General features: G+C 47.3%; 1 protein-coding gene across 2 annotated transcripts in view; it reads left to right on the top strand.

Annotated features, from left to right (window-relative positions):
* Positions 1-17,153, top strand: part of PTDSS2 (phosphatidylserine synthase 2) — a 167,191-nt gene that overhangs the window by 100,131 nt on the left and 49,907 nt on the right. For both annotated transcript variants that reach the window (XM_082270392.1, XM_082270393.1), the window contains one exon: positions 8,945-9,079. In XM_082270392.1, coding sequence (XP_082126518.1) covers positions 8,945-9,079 — 135 coding nt within the window. The remainder of the gene's footprint in view (positions 1-8,944; positions 9,080-17,153) is intronic.

The raw sequence follows: 17,153 nt of genomic DNA, 5'->3' as shown, positions 1-17,153 counted from the left end.
ATGCGGCCTTGGACGAGGCTCCTTTGGTCGCAAGGTTGTCTGCGGTTGGGTTCGCAATCCACCGCATTATTTGGCTAAAAGTTGGTCGGCTGACCACGCTTCCAAGAAGACAGTGTCTGATGTCCCTTATGTGGATAATCTCCTTTTTGGGGATACCTTGGACGAGTTAATCAAAGGTCTTACGGGTGGTAAAATTACCCTTTTGCCCCAAGTCTCTAAGGGAAAATCTCCCCGCGCTGGGTGGGGTCCTTCTTTCAAGGCTCATCATGGGTCCTTTTGTGCCTCAGGGGCACAGGAAAAAGGTAAATCCTTCAAGACTTCAGGCGGCCCTAGGAAGCCATGGTCCAGGAAACCCAAGGCCGGTTCGGCGCCCCGGCCCTCCTCTGCCTGAAGGGACGCCCTCACCCGTTGCAGGGGTGGGGGAATGTCTGCGTTACTTTCTGGAACCCTGGTTGTCCCAACTTTGGGACAGGTGGGTTCATAAACTGATTCGTTCAGGGTACAAGATCGAGTTTTGATCTCGCCCCGCAGACAGGTTCTTTCCATCAAATCTCCGTCTGACTCCCGATCGTTCAAGGGATCTCAAAGGGGCGGTGCAAGATTTTCTCTCCCAAGGAGTCATTGTACCAGTCCCTCAGCGGAACAGGTTTTGCGGGTTCTATTCCAACCTGTTCACTGTGCCCAGGAAGGAGGGCAAGGTGCGTCCAATTCTGGACCTAAAGTCACTAAACCACTTTGTGCAGGTACAAAAGTTCCGGATGGAATCCATCTGGTCGGTGGGGGCGTTGTTGAGTCCAGGGGACTTCCTGGCCTCCATCGACTTGAAGGATGCTTATCTGCATATCCCTATCTACGAGGGTCATCAGAGGGATCTCCGATTCGCGGTGGCAGAGGAGCATTACCAGTTTGTGTTGCCCTTCGGTCTCGCTCCCAGGGTATTCACCAAGGTTTTGGCTCCAGTGCTGGCTTTACTGCGTTTTAAAAGGGATTGCGGTCCTCGGTTATCTGGACGGCCTCCTGTTAAGGTCGAGCTCGTGTGCCACTTTGACGAGTGATCTGTCGGTCACGTTTCAGACGCTCCAGGAGTTCGGGTGGACCATCAACTTTCAGAAGTCGTCTCTGACTCCTTCGGTTCGCCTCCCGTACCTGGGGATGGTGCTGGACTCCCCTGGACTCCTCTCAGGCGAAGTTCGTTCTCCCGGAGGACAAACTCCCGACCCTGCGGGACGAGATCAGGTCCCTCAGGGACAACGATCTCTCATCTCTACGGGCCTGTATGCGGTCCCTGGGTCTGATAGTTTTGGCTTTCGAAGCCATCCTATTTGCTCAATTTAACACGGGAACTCTGCAAGCAGACATCCTTGCCAGGTGGGACAGAACGCCTGTCATTGGACAGGAGGATTTCTCTGAGCCACCTCGCAAGATCGGATCTTTTGTGGTGGCTCCTGTCACCAACTCTGACACAAGGCAAGTCCTTCCGGCCTCTGCTGTGGACGGTGCTTACCACGGATGCCAACCTGTCGGCTGGGGTGGAGTTCTGGGCACGCTTTGTGCCCAGGGGACATGGTCGGTGGAGGAGGCATCCTTACCGATAAATGTCTTGGAGTTCCGCACAATCAAACTCTGCCTGTTTCATTGGTCAACTCGGCTTCGGGGTTGCCCGGTTCGGGTAGAGACGGACAATGCCACAGCGGTGCCTTACATCAATCACCAAGGGGGCACCAAGAGTGCCCGGGCGGCCAAGGAAGTGGCCGAGATCCTATTTTGGGCCGTGACGCACGTTGCGGCGATTTCGGCTGTTCATATTCCAGGTGTGGAGAACTGGCAGGTGGACTATCTGAGTCGGCAGACCCTGGACCAGGGAGAATGGTCCCTGCATCCGGAGGTGTTTCGCCTCCTGTGTGCCCGGTGGGGGTCTGGGGGTCTCCGGAAGTAGACCTGTTCGCGTCCTGTCTCAACAAAAAGGTGGGAAGGTTCGTGGCAAGAACCCGCGATCCTCTGGCGGACGCCACGGACGCGTTAGTGGTGCCTTGGCACCAGTATCGGCTGATTTATACCTTCCCTCCGATTCAACTGTTATCCAGGTTCCTCTGCAGGTTGGCTTTGGAACGGATGCAGGTCATTCTGGTAGCCCCAAGCCAAGACCAACGCGGACATTATGCAGATGGTGGTTGAGCCTCTCTGGCGGTTTCCGCTGAGAGACGATCTTCTGTCTCAAGGGCCGATCTTCCATCCTGCTTTACAGTCTCTGGATTTGACGGCGTGGCTGTTGAAAGCCAAGTCTTGAGAGACAAGGGTCTCCCGAATGTTGTCATTCCTACCTTATTGAAAGCTCCCATTCATTAATGCGTACATACCTTCGAAGGGTTCATCTTTTTACTCCGCCTGTACGTTCTCCTCTGCCACCGTTGGATTTGAACCTGGTTCTGTCGGTTCTTAAAAAACCTCCCTTTGAAGTAATACGGGATATTCCTTTTCTTACGCTGTCAAAGGTGGCTTTCACCTCTGCTCGCAGGGTGTTGGAGTTTGCGGCTTTGTCTTGTCGTCCTTAATATCTGGTGGTTCACAGGGATAAGGTGGTCCTGCAACCACAGCCATTGTTTCTTCTGAAGGTTGTCTCTGATTTTCATTTGAACGAGGACATTGTGCTGCCATCCTTGTGTCCCAGGCGGGCTCATCCCAGGGAATTTGCCTTGCATACTCCTGGATGTTTTTTCGAGCTGTTCCGGTCTATTTGGCCCCTACGGAGGCCGCAGACGGGGCTTCCTGCTTCCTATGCTACCATTTTCAGATGGATCAGACAGACGGTGACCCAGGCTTATTCGCTCAAGGGTCGGGTTCCCCCCTTTCCCTGTGTTGGCACATTCTACTTGGGTACTTAGTGCTTCTTGGGCCATCCTTTATCAGGCATCCGTGGCATAGGTGTGCAGGGTGGCCTCTCGGTCGTCGCATACTTTCAAGGATTTACAAAGGGGATGTTTTGGTGTCTGCGGTTGCCTCTTTTTGGCGGCAAAGTTTTGCAGGCTGCGATTGAGTGTCTGTTTTTGTCTCTTGTGGGTGTATTTCAGGTTGGGCTCCTGTTTTAGTTGAGCTACTATTGCCTGCATTGACTTGTGTTTAGCCTTGGGTTTGTTCCCTCCCCTCATGTTTGGCACTGCTTTGGGACATCCCTATGGTAAAGAATATGGAGCTGTCTGTCATTGAACGGAAGAGAAAATTGGATTTTGTACTCACTGTAAAATCCTTTTCGGAGTTCATTGACAGACACAGCACTCACTCCTCTAAGGAGTTTTTATGCTTCTGTTACTGCTTGTTACAATATGGAGTATCTCTCTCTAAGCAGAGAGGGGTATTATGCCAGCTGTGGACGGCCCAAGGGGCATAGCCAATCATTTGTGTTGTCTGCTTAGTCATATTCCTGTAGAGGGCAGCATATTCTTATGGTAAAGAATTTGGAGCTGTGTCTGTCAATGAACTCAGAGAGCGGGATTTTACGGTGAGTACAAAAATCCTATTTTTGCTCAAAATGCTTTAAAACAATACCCCATAATGACAATGTGAAAGAAGTTTTGTTTGAAATCTTTGCAAATTTATTGAAAATTTAAAAAATGAAGAAAAAAAATCACATGTACATAAGTATTCACAGCCTTTGCACCTGAGCTCAGATGCATCCTGTCTCCACTGATCATCCTTGAGATGTTTTTACAACTTGATTGGAATCCACCTGTGGTAAATTCAGTTGATTTGACATGATTTGGAAAGACACACACCTGTCTATATAAGGTCTCACAGTTAACAGTGCATGCTGGAGCACAAACCAAGCCATGAAGTCTAAGGAATCGTCTGTATACCTCCGAGACAGGATTGGATGGACGCACAGATATGGGGAAGGGTACAGACGCATTTCTGTAGCATTGAAGGTCCCAATGAGCACAGTGGCCTTTATCATCCATAAATGGAAGAAGTTTGGAACCACCAGGACTCTTCCTAGAGCGGGCCGCCAGGTCAAGCTGAGCGATCATGGAGAGAAGGGCCTTAGTGAGGGAGCTGACTAAGAACCCAATGGTCACTCTTTCAGAGCTCTAGCGTTATTCTGTGGAGAGAAGAGAACCTTCCAGAAGAACAACCATCTCTGCAGCACTCCACCAATCAGGCCTGTATGGTACAGTGGCCAGACAAAAGCCACTCCTCATTAAAAGGCACTTGACTGCCCGTCTGGAGTTTGCCAAAAGGCCATCTGAAGGACTCTTAGACAATGAGAAACAAAATTCTCTGGTTTGATGAAACAAAGAATAAAATCTTTGGCCTGAATGGCAAGCGTCGTGTCTGGAGAAAACCAGGCACCGCTTATCACCTGGCCAATTTCACCCCTACAGTGAAGCATGGTATGGTAGTGGCAGCATCATGCTGAGGGGAATTTTTTTTTTTTTCAGTGGTAGGAACTAGGAGACTAGTCAGGATTGAGGGAAAGATGAATGCAGCAACGTTCAGAGACATCCTTGATGAAACCTGCTCCAGAGCGCTCTGGACCTCTCGGGATTGGGGCGAAGGTTTATCTTCCAACAGGACAAGGGCCATGGGACAACTCTGTGAATGTCCTTGAGTGGCCCAGCCAGAGCCCAGACTTGAACCCGATTTGAACATCTCTGAAGAGATCTGGAAATGGCTGTGCACTGTCACTCCCCATCCAACCTGGTGGAGCCTGAGAGTTCCTGCAAAGAAGGAGAGAAACTGCCTAAAAATAGTTGTGCCACGCTTGTAGCATTATACTCAAAAAGACTTGAGGCTGTAATTGGTGCCAAAGGTGCTTCAACAAAGTATTTAGCAAAGGCTGTGAATATTTATGTACATGGGATTTTTTTTTATTAGATTTCACATTGTCATTATGGGGTATTTTTTGTAGAATTTTGAGGAAAATAATGAATTTAATCAATTTTGGAATAAGGATGTAACCTAAAATGTGGGAAAAGTAAAGCGCTGTGAATGCTTTCCAGATGCACTCTAATTTTCTGATATACAAAATCAGAATTGCACATCAAGCGGAGTTGTGTTTCATAACGAGCTCAGTGGAAATGGACAGTCGTGTCATTCATTCATAGAGATTTGTGAATGAATGAACAAACTGAAAGTCCTGTCTTCTACTGCAACAGATGGACTTAAAGCTTTCAGTGGGAATGCAGGTCCAGTAATAACTGCAATCCTGGTCCAGTAACCAGCGGTGGGTTCCAGTTCGAAGGGTTTGTGTTCACCGGTTTAGGTGCACTTCAGGGCCAAATTTTTCCCTGAATTTGCACCTGAAGCAGGCACACAAATGCAAAGGACCCTTTTCTAAACCACACCTGGACATGTGTGAACCAGCTCCATGGAAAGCCGGTCACATTCACATGTTATGCAAATTGGTTGGGGGTAAAAATGCATCTAATTCGCATATATGTGAACCGAGCCGAATTGTCAGCCCCCCCCCCCCCCCCCCCCTCTGCCCATATACTTGCCTTGGCTTGTTCCAGCACTGTGCACTATAGGCAGCAGCTTTCCCAGCTCTGTCCATCCTCACTGGGCAGATTGGTAGAAGCGGGAGCCATTGGCTAGGTCAAGGATTTGGGGGTGGGGCTGAGTCCCGCTGCTTGTGTTAATAGACGCAGACAGGCTGGCTCAGCAGGCATGTGCCCCCATAGAAAGGTCAAGAGCCGTGCATCCTGTTTCCCAGTAAAGGAAATAGTGTGGCACTGTTATTTATGACTTCAGTATCTCGATGAAGGGTTTTTTTTTTTTTTTTTTGCATTGAACAATCTATTCTCTATTTTAACAGCACTTGGTAGCCTAAAAATAAAATAAAACTTTTTGTTTTTAATAACCATACTTGTTACAAGGTCTCTGTCTGAAAAGGGTAGTTTAAAGAGCAGCTCTACTTTTTAGACCTGATTAATTTTACACCCATATTTACCTAAACATTGCGGCTCTTATTCACAGTGGAACTTATTGGGGCATGTTCTCCTGCTTTTCTGTAAATTGCTTGTGGCTAAGATTACACATGAGCTTGCTTTCATTACCTGTTATGTATTTCATAAGAAGCTATAGATTGCTGGTGTTTTGGCTATAGTCCATAAAACTGCCTGTGTGCACCTTTTCTTTAGCAATATCTTATTTTCTGCTGGTGTGAAATTTCTCAGCTCCCGGTCTTTTTTTTTTTTTTTTTTGTGGTGCAAAAACCTGAAATGGAAAAACCTGTAAGTGAACAAACGTGCATGTGAAACACACACACACACTAAAAAGTGCACTTAAGAGTGTGCTTTTAGCCCTTCCCCTGAATGGGTAGGGCCATTACCCTGATCCTCCAGGGCGCAAGGCTCATGACCGGGTCAAAGGGTTTAGAATAATCTGCCTAGCCAGAAGGCCTGGCAGACCCGTTCTTCTACCTTAGCTGAAGCCAACCATCGAATACCTAGTTGAGGGGCTCTCCCGAAGAGAGACCCCCCCAAGGGGCAGGGGAGGAAGGAACCTGAGGGCCATAACCTCTCCCTAGACGTCAGGGCAAGCCCAAGGACTCACACCTTTCAGCCAGTGATAAAAACACACACCAGTGAAAGTGAGCCAAAATGTAAAAGAAAATAAGTGGCCATGCAATAGTGCACTTGCCGTGCCCTGAGGCCAGGTAGACAAAAATTGCCCCAGCTCTAAAAGGCGCAGTGCAAAAGGAAAGCAATTTGGTGAAACTGACCATGTGTCCATTCACACGTGGGGTCCCCATGCTCAAGTGTTACTAAGAGCACGCCTAGGACGACCACCCCCAGGGGGCACAGACACTGTGGACCTTCTGCCTTCCCAGCTAGACAAGGTAGAATGTTCAAACCAGGAGTAAGGGGCTCTTCCAGCTTTCACGGGGGAACTGCCTGTGGGCACCCCAGTTTTTTTTCCAGCTGGTACTAACTTTGAAAGCCCCCATCACCCCAGCAGGGTTGCATAATCAGGCCAGAATGACAGCACAGCGCCCCTCCTGGATCACTGATAAGAACAGATATTGTAGACCCAAATCCTTTAGTAGTCAGATTGTGCCTCATGTCTTAGAACTATATAATAGCTGACTTAATGGGTTTAAATATTTAAACACGTTAAGTGGTTAGGCTCTAGTGAGAGTCATTAAACGTTTATTGTGTCACTGGCTGTCCTATTTACTGCTTTCTCTGTCCTTGGGCTTTAAAGTGCTATCTGTTCTCTTTGCAGTAAACTGATGGTAAATGACATGCAAAACGAAAATGGGATAGTCTTAAAAACAAAAAGGAGGGGAAAATTTGGTGTTAATTTTGTTAAGCCCATACAAACTGACCGAATGTCGGGAAACATCGCCCGGTTAAAAAACAAAAAACAAACCAACAGTGTGTATGCCAGCCGGTCCGTTCGGGCGGCTTCCGTCGGGCAGACATGCTGGAAAACAAGCAGTCAACCGACTCCCAATCAGCGCTCTCAGCCAAAGACTCAGAACACTCTGATCAGCACTCTCAGCCAACTGGAACTGACTGTTTTTTTTTTTTTTGTTTTTTTTTTCGCTCAACCCGCTGGGTTGAAAAAAAAAAAAAATCAGTGTGTACCACACTTTAGTGTGGGAAGCCCTTCAAAATTGGTTTAGGATAGAATATTTTGTTAGCCAGATAACCGGAAATGATTGTGTTCATGTGGAGGCCATTTGCCTTCTCCTATGGTGTCACTACTTTGCTGGCCAGGCCAGAGAGATTTTGCTCTGTCTTGGCTTCCTCACTAGTGTTTCTTCTTGCTGCCCTGACCCCATTCAGAGACATACTGGTTGGGTAAAGCATAGGTAAAGCTTTAGCAACATGTTATGTTACACCTGTATTTAGTGTATAACATTTAATATGTTACTATGCCACAGTCCCCCCTCATCCCTCAGGCTACGTTCACATGTTAGCATAGCGGACCGCGGAAGAATCACTGCGATTCTGCCCGCAATCCGGAAATCATTGCAAATCGCGGGACTCCTGTGCGTTGCCGTTGATTTGCAATGGCACCCCAAACGCTGTGCGATGTTGCCGCAATTTCCGCCTGCCGATTCGCGGTAACATCGCGCAAACAAAATTGCGGGTCGCATGACACCCCAAAGAAGCTCTTGTACCTTTTCTGGGCGTCACGCGACCCGCGATTTTGTTTTTGGCGCGATGTTACAGCGATTAGGCAGGCGGAAATTGCGGCAACATCGCACAACGTTTGGGGTGCCATTGCAAATCAACGGCAACGCACAGGCGTCCCGCAATTTGCGATGATTTCCGGATCGCGGGCAGAATCGCGGTGATTCTGCCGCGGTCCGCTTCGCTAACGTGAACATAGCCTCAAATTCTTCCCGTGTTAGTGGGCAGGGTTTTTTTTTCTCTGCCTGCACAGCTACATCTTTCCTTCCCAAAGATCTGTGCAGAAATTACAAGTCCCATCTGCCACCACTTCAGACAACTTAAATTTCCAAATGGATTACGGCCAATTGATCACTTCAACTTTCACTGAAGACCGTACAGAGGTATGGGCGGAAAGCTGGAGTAAGTTTGCAGGAGCCTGACATTGCGCCCCCAATCCACTGACTGCGGGCACAATGCTTTGCTGGCTCCTGTGGGGGGGGGGGGGGGGATAAAAAATGAAATGCTATTTTTTTTGCCTGCAAAAACGTGTGCGTTTTTGTTATTTTTTTGTTTTTTTTTTACAAAGGGGAGCTTATCGTTTAATAAGGCTTCCTCCAAAATTTACTCCAATGTACAGTATGTATGAGTTGGTAGGGACAAAAGATTGTGAGCTGTTTCAAGGAAAGAGTGATCTAAGGTAATCCATATACTATTATGGCGCGTTATAAAATAAATATATGAAATTAAAAAAATGGTGGATTTTGGTGCATACACTCCATTTTGTAAATGAAATACTAAATTATACACCATTTTTCCTCCTGCAGACTGTACATGATGGGAGACAGTTCATGAAGTATATTGACCCCAAATTGGGTGTTCCTCTCCCAGAAAGAGATTATGGCGGGAATTGCCTTATCTATGACCCCGCCAATAAGACTGACCCTTATCACAACGTATGGGTAAGTTTATCCTTCCAATGCAGTGTGATTTTATTGCTAATGTGTTTTTATAAAAAAAAAGGTGTTTTACTGATTTTGGCTATGTTCACCTTTTAACCTATAGGCCTCTCGTACACAGCATTGTTCAGCCTTCACTTTCTTTAAGTGGTAGTGCATCAGCTCTCTCGATCTCTGGCAGAATCAATTGTATTTTTTTGCACTTACCGAACAGATACTTTCAATGGCATATTTACCTAACCAAAAGGGAGTAAACTAGAAAATGTTGTTAGGGTTTACAAGCCCTCTGCAAACATGCCAGTATATATGACCATTTTTAAATATTATGTAAAACATTCAGCACACCTAGAGGCTTATTTAACACCAATAAAAACAACCTCCTGGATTCTAGTGTGATGTTTAAAGGCCACTTAATTTCTTCTTGCCTCTAATCAAGATTATAGGATGTCGGCACGCGTCACTGCCCGCCTAGGACTGAGAATGCTCTGTTATGCACTACACTGAAAAACAACAAAAAGAGGGCGTACCAGCCTAGCGCCTTAACTTAATACACCTTTTCTCTATCGCTCATTGACAGACGTAGTCCTCGGTGATACAGCACCTTCGGGTTATGTTGCCTCCACAGGAGCAGGACTAGACAGGAAATTAAAATGCTCTGGCCACACCCTAGGGGCAGTCCCAGAGGGTATATCCTCTCTCTCTCTCTCTGCCTCAGCAAATCAGTTATTTTCTGTCTAGTTAGGAGTAAGGACCTAGATACCTTGCTGGGATCTTCGGTCCTGGCAAGATTTTTTTCTTAAGATTTTTTAGACAGCTTTTTTCTCCAGTGTTCCTGTGAGATCTTCAAGCAAGAAAGCTGAACTGGGCGACGGGCTGGATGTTGAGATCCGGTGGTCACCCCAGTTCAGCCTACGAGCGCGTGCAGGCCATAGCTCCGCGCTGGGTCGGCCGCGACAAAGTCCCATTAAGGGACTGACCCCGCGAGTTAAACGTCTCGCTGAAACGCCAAAGACCATGAGTCACGGCGTCCGTATTGGTCGACAGCCCTCCCGCCCCAGTGGAGAGGGGTACTGTCAGGAGTTGGTGCCCGCCTGGTTCCGGTATGGTGAGTAGTATGTTCCCCCTTTTCCCCCTGACGGGTCTTGTGGTGAACGCGGGCCCCTCTCTGTATGGTAAGATAGAGTTCCCCTCTATCCTATAACATGGCACAGATCCCCCTACTTTGAGTGTGATTTTATGTGCAAAAAGCCAGGAGGCTTGGTTTGGGAGCTAACAATCTAATTGTATACATGTTTAAAAGATTGTAATCAGTGGCAGTCTGGGAATCTTACTGTGATAAGAATAAGGTACCTACCAGTCAGAAGCCACGGACATGTAGACTGCCTTCCTAGTCAAATCTCCAGCTATAGCAGGCCTTCCGAAGGCCATGAGGTCCGCCAGGGCCGGTACCGCCAACCACGCCAAAAATCCCCATGCAGAGATAGTGTTGTGTGCCCTGCAGCACACCGCTATTCGGTACAGGCCGCCGCCATTTTTTTTGCTGGATTGCACGAGCCGCCATTTTGGCGTAGCCTCGTGTCTCCAGCATGGGGGCGGCCATGTTTGAGGTGATCCAAACACCTCGTGGAGCTAGGGGAAGCGCCGGAAGGCGTGCAGAGGGGCGGAGCCGCCTCCTTTCTTCCTGGGCAGCCAGCCAAAAGACTTCCTGTTTGTCAAGACAGCGCTGTAACCTGTTGCAGTTAAACTCTGAGCATCAAGTGGTGAGCCTGGGGGGTCTATCTCTCTCTCTCTCTCGATCGATAGGGATCCCTAGCAGGTAACACTAAGGGGCTTTTGTGGCGCTGGGGGTCTGTGAAAGAAAAAAAAAAAAGATTTTTATTTTTGAATTATATTATCCGGGAAGTTACTGGAATAATCATGGACCCTGCCACACAAATTCCCCCACCTGTTTCCCTCGAGGGGGCCACGGGACCCGCCGGTGCACAGAGTGTAGAGGCATTTACAGCAATTTTGGAGTCTATGGTGGCTCGGGTGGAGGCGGCCTGTCAGGGACGAGGGTCAAGGAAGCGACCCCCGCCTACCCCTATATTATCTGACACCTCTGACTCAGATTCAGAGATGGTCACTGCAGTTGCAGGTCCCTCTGCAAGGGCTGTTACCTCAGGTAAAGCTCCCTCAGACAGTGAGGAGGACGTTTCTTCTCCCGCTATAATTCAGGAAGAAGCATTGGTGGACGCACTAGTTGTGGCAGTGCAGGAAACCTTAAAACTTGAGGTTTTACCGGCAGAAGCAACTGATACAGAGATTCCTTTTGGTACTAACAAGCCCATCAAAACGGTGAAGGTTTTTCCTGTACCCAAGTGTTTTGGTAATAAGATTAAAGGAGAATGGGAGCATTCTAAACGTACCTTTACTATTTCCAAGCGTATTGCTAGACGCTATCCGTTTGAGGAATCCATCATTAAGAAATGGACGGTACCACCAGTGGTGGATCCACCTATTTCCAGGCTGAATAAAGCCACGGTTATCCCAGTGGAGGACACTTCGTCCTTTAAGGATCCGGTGGATCGAAAGATGGAAGCAGAGTCCCGCACCATCTTCTCTCTGATAGGGTCAGCATTTAGACCAGTAATTGTTATTGGTCTAGTTTCCCAGACACTTACGGAATGGGCGAGATTGGTACGCCAAGACCTTAGGGGAAAAGATATTCCCCAGGAAACATCTGATTTGATGGAACAGATTATACAAGGGCTACAGTTTATCTGTGACGCAGCCTTGGACACTACTCCCCTATTAGGGCATGCATCTATGTCAGCGGTAATCCTCAGACGTGTGCTGTGGTTAAAATGCTGGTCAGCTGACCTAGGTTCCAAAAAGACCTTGACGAATCTCCCTTTTCAGGGGAATCGTCTATTTGGGGCCACCCTAGATGAAATCATTAAGGATGCCACTGGGGGCAAGAGCACTTTTTTGCCACAGGCTGCTAAAGCTAAGGGACCTCGCAACAAGCGAGGACCTTTCTTTACCGCCCATAAAGGGTTCGCACGCCCGGCTGGAACAAGCGGGAAAGGCAAGACTCCTCCAGGAGGGTTCAAGAAAGGCTGGTCGGACAAACAGAGGACCAACTCAGCCAAACCCGAAGCAAAGGAGTACACAGCCTGAAGGTGCGCCCCCACCCGGTTTGAGGGTGGGGGGACGTTTTCACCGGTATTCAGGACATTAGATCGAGCATCAACTACTACTACCGGTGCGATTCTTCCCTTCCAACATTTAAGTACTACAGGGAGCGGTAGTCACCGTTCCCTGAATAGATCTTTTTCCTTTACCTTTTCCTAAGATTAGTCTCAATTCCCCACAGGAATCGGATCTGGTTGACCAGACAGGCCAAAAAGCCTCTAGCCGGGTGACTTCGGTCCCTGAGGTTCAACCAGAAAAGATCACCCTTCCTGATAGCAATCAGGTATCTGATAAATGTGTGGGAACAGGAAACGACCAGACTTTCTCGGATGGTCGGGGCCAGATAGCTCTAGGGACGCCTGGTTCAGATCCAGTCAGCACCAGTGGTCCTAGAAATTCTAGGCTGGCCTCGTCAAGCCGGCCTGGCCGACTTGGACAGGCTAGTCGCAGACGTTCCGTGGGAACTTCGTCTCAGGGAGTGTCTGTGGTCTCAAGGACCAATTTACCATCGTGCTTTACAGTCGCTGGTTTTAATGGCCTGGCCATTGAGACCCAAGTACTGAAGGACAGAGGTTTGTCAGCTTCAGTCATTCCTACCCTTATTAAAACAAGGAAAGCGACTTCCAGCAAGGTCTATTATCACACATGGAAGACTTATATTGCGTGGTGCGAATCTTTAGGATTTCCTCCACGTACCTATTCGGTGACTCGAATATTGGCTTTTTTGCAACAAGGGGTTGAGCAGAAGCTAGCCTTGAGCACCATCAAGGGTCAAGTTTCAGCATTAGCAATCTTCTTTCAGAAACCTTTAGCTACCAAGTCCTTGGTGCGGAATTTCATCCAGGGGGTGCGGCACCTGGCTCCACAGTCCGCGCGCCCTTACCGCCCTGGGATCTTAATTTAGTTTTGTCGGTTCTACAGAAACCTCCCTTTGAAAACATCAGGGAGATTCCCTTGTTTACTTTATCCCAGAAGGTGGCCTTCTTGGTGGCTATTACTTCTGCACGCAGGGTGTCAGAACTGGCTGCATTATCATGCCAGTCCCCATACCTAGTGATTCATAGGGATAAGGTAGTACTTCATCCTAAGCCATCCTTTCTTCCTAAGGTGGTTTCAGATTTTCATCTGAATGAAGATATTGTACTACCTTCCTTGTGTCCTCAGCCCAAGCATCATCGGGAACATGCGTTGCATTCCTTGGATGTGGTTCGGGCAATCAAAGTATACCTGAAAGCTACGGAATCATTCCGTAAGACGGATTCACTTTTTGTGATCACGGATGGCCCCAGAAAGGGTTTGCCTGCATCTGCCGCGACCATTGCCAAATGGATTAGACAGACGGTGGTACAGGCTTATTCTATTAAGGGTCAGAGTCCTCCGTTCCCTGTTAGGGCGCACTCCACTCGAGCGCTCAGTACTTCCTGGGCCTTTCGCCATCAGGCGTCAGTGGTCCAGGTATGTAAGGCGGCCACCTGGACGTCGGTACATACCTTTACAAAATCCTATAAAATTGATGTGACGGCATCGGCGGATGCCTCATTTGGCCGCAAGGTTTTGCAGGCCGCAATTTGAGGAGACCGGTGGTCTACCTCGAGGGTTTTTTTTCTGTTTGAAAAATTTCTTTTTTGTTGAGTCTCATCATTAAGGATGAGCATTGTAAACTTCTAGTTGGCACCGGTTGGGCCTTCTAGATTGGGATTTGATTTCCATTTTCCCACCCCTCATTTGTGATACTGCTCTGGGACGTCCCGAAGGTGCTGTATCACCGAGGACTACGTCTGTCAATGAGCGATAGAGAAAAATGGATTTTTGTAAAATCTTACCGTAAAATCCTTTTCTCTTAGCTCATTGACAGACGTAGTCCCCGCCCCTCTGTTTTGGAGTTGGGTTGGGTTAAAATCTCTAAAGACTGCTTTTTGACATAACTGATTTGCTGAGGCAGAGAGAGAGAGGATATACCCTCTGGGACTGCCCCTAGGGTGTGGCCAGAGCATTTTAATTTCCTGTCTAGTCCTGCTCCTGTGGAGGCAACATAACCCGAAGGTGCTGTATCACCGAGGACTACGTCTGTCAATGAGCTAAGAGAAAAGGATTTTACGGTAAGATTTTACAAAAATCCATTTTTATTAAAGTGGTTCTAAAACCTTACATTTCTTCGTTTTTTTTATGCATTATGATGAAAAACCTTCTGTGCTGCAGCTGCTCCCCAGACCCCTCCCCTTTTTCCTTACCCTGAGTGCATCCGATTCAGCGATGTGCACTAGAGCAGCGGCTCCCGCCGCTGTCTGTATCCTCATTGGACAGATTGATAGCAGGAGCAAAAGGCCGGTTGTCTGTGTGAGTGGACACCGCAGCGGCACTCAGGCGCCCGCTCTCATGGGTGCACCCAGGGAAATCCGCTTTCCCTGGAGGTACCTGATGAAGAGGAGGAGTCTCGTGCGTCAGGTGTGCAGAGCAGGTAAGTATAGGCATGTTTGTTATTTTCAATATTTTTTAAAACAAAGCTTTAGAACCACTTTAATCTTTTTAAAGCAAATCTACTCACAAACGAGTTTAACAAGCCCTTTAATGTATTCAAAAACATAAATGCCAAATCTGCAGCATTCATCAGCATGGGAAGCCCTCCAGGTCCAATATGACTGAGGTGTTTTGAGTTTCTGCGCTGAGAGCAAGCTCACAACATATCGACTGAACTGTTACAGGGAACGGGCTACCAGTCATGTGACCACTGTGACAGCCAGTCACAGTGGTTGTGTAATCAGGATGTCCAGCCCGTCCCTCTGCCTCCAAAGTAGAACTGAACATCTCAATTTACCGGTTTCCAAAAATAGTTTAGTTCAAGGCATGCCATTACCTTGTGCTCTCATCTGAACTATCAAATGGCCGGTGTCATAGCTGATAACGTGGGCAACTTCATGACAACTGCAAATCAAACGGAGGCTAATGTATTTTCGAAATTTACTGAGTTTTTTTTTTTTCCTGGTTTTCAATTGTTTGTTTTGGCCAGACATATACTTTTTTTGCTGACAGACGTGTAGTACGTCAAGGCATTAAAAGGGTTTAGATGAGCTTATGGCTGCTGTAGCATCAGCTGAATCATGGCTGAAATGTACAAGTGATTATGGAGACTGTAAAGTCTCCCGATCATATGTACAGATAGTGGAAATGCAGGCCACCCTTCCTCTAGGGAACCCGGGACCACAAAATTGTCAGGATGGCAAGCTGTGGCCAGGTAAACCGTAGATTCAGTACAGTCTACTCTTCACCTGATCGACTAAAGCAGAGAGCAGGAGAAATTAGGAGTCTAATAGCCCCCTAATGTCTCCATAATAAGGATCTGTTACCTACGTAATGCATATAACGTAGGGGGCTTATAAGCCCCCTTGTCATAGCATTTCAGTTATGTAAAAATAAAATAAAAAATTTAATAAATTAAACATTTATTTAAAAGACTAATGGCCCTCAGGATACATATGTTCATATGCACAAATGCGCACCTATAATGCAGTTATGTATGTAAACACGAATTGCGCAGCACTTATTCGATATCAACGCGCATGCTGGAGTGAGTGGGATAATTCTAAACCCATTTTTTTACAGTAACTGATGAGCTGTAGAGATTTTTGCAGGCACATGCAGATTTGGGGCCAGACATATTTTGGTATCTGTTTATTTAACACAATCGACATTTTTATATTTTCCAAAACCTATACATTGAAACACCTATTTTGTGTTTCAATGTAGTAAAAATAATTTTAGTGTGTTTTACTGATAATATAGGTTTGATAAACAGTTGAGCAAATATTGTGCAACATAATATGTAGCTGTCATGTTTTTATTCTACAGGGTTTCTGCTTTCAGAAAATCTATAATGTTCTAGGGGTTCTAGGTACTCTTCAGGCCAAAATATGTGCATTTTGGGTGTTAAAAAAAAAATACAGTAACAAGTGGGGACAGAGCAGGGTACTAATTTTTATTTTCTCTTACGTCCTCCGACAGTCGCCGCCTCTTCATATTCGTCACAATGGGGTAATTGACCTTTCTCCGTAGGAGTAGCTAGGCAACAGAATATGTCAATATTAAAGCTTTTAACATATCCCACCCCCAGGGGGTGGTCCCCTCAGTCAATACCCTCCTACTTCCTGTATCCATACCTCAGTTTCATTGACTAGCTGTTAGGAGTTAGCTGGCTGTTTCTGTGCTGGGGCATTTTGTCTCAGCCTTTATCTTCTTTTTGATTTTATTTGAGTGTTTTTCTCTCTCTTTACTTAGCTGTTACTTTTGTCAGCATTAGTTAGTTCTTCTGATGAAGAGGATCGTGCGGGCTGGGTCTCTGGCTGGCCCCCCTGGTCGCAGGTTGTGGGCCAGTGGCTTCCCAGCCTGCCATTGAGCGTTCAGTCAGGTATTTTTCCTGGCATATGTGAACGACCCATCCCTGTTCGCTGCAGGGATGCTGTGGTGAGGTGGCTACCTCACTGGACGCCATGCGGTTTCGCACCGCAGTTCTACTGCATCCTGGCTGCGACTCTCCCTGTCCCATGTGCAGTGGCTTGATCGCTTGTGTGGGTTCCCCACGCCATTCAGAAGGTAAGTGTACTCTGTGTGGGGACCTGTCTGTTAAGTGGGTGTCAGTCTGGGACTGTGTAACCCTGCATGTCTGTCTCACACTGTTGGGCTCCCTGTCTGTTTTCATGCTGCTGTGGGCTGCAAGGAGGGGGGCTGTTGTACACTGTTCAGTGTTAAAACTGTGTGATTATCTGTGTGACATGCTGTATGCTTGTAGGGCATGATTTTATACATGTTGGTGCATACATGCGGCGGCCACTGCTGCGGTCCGCCATTTTATTAATAGCTGCAGGCATATGCTGGCCATTTCTATGTGCTAGGATCGGCGTTTTTG

Source organism: Pelophylax lessonae, assembly GCF_965119305.1.
Source record: "Pelophylax lessonae genome assembly, chromosome: 10".
Lineage (NCBI taxonomy): Eukaryota > Metazoa > Chordata > Amphibia > Anura > Ranidae > Pelophylax > Pelophylax lessonae.
Note: the sequence above shows the minus strand (reverse complement) of the source record. Positions and strands in the feature narration are given on the sequence as shown.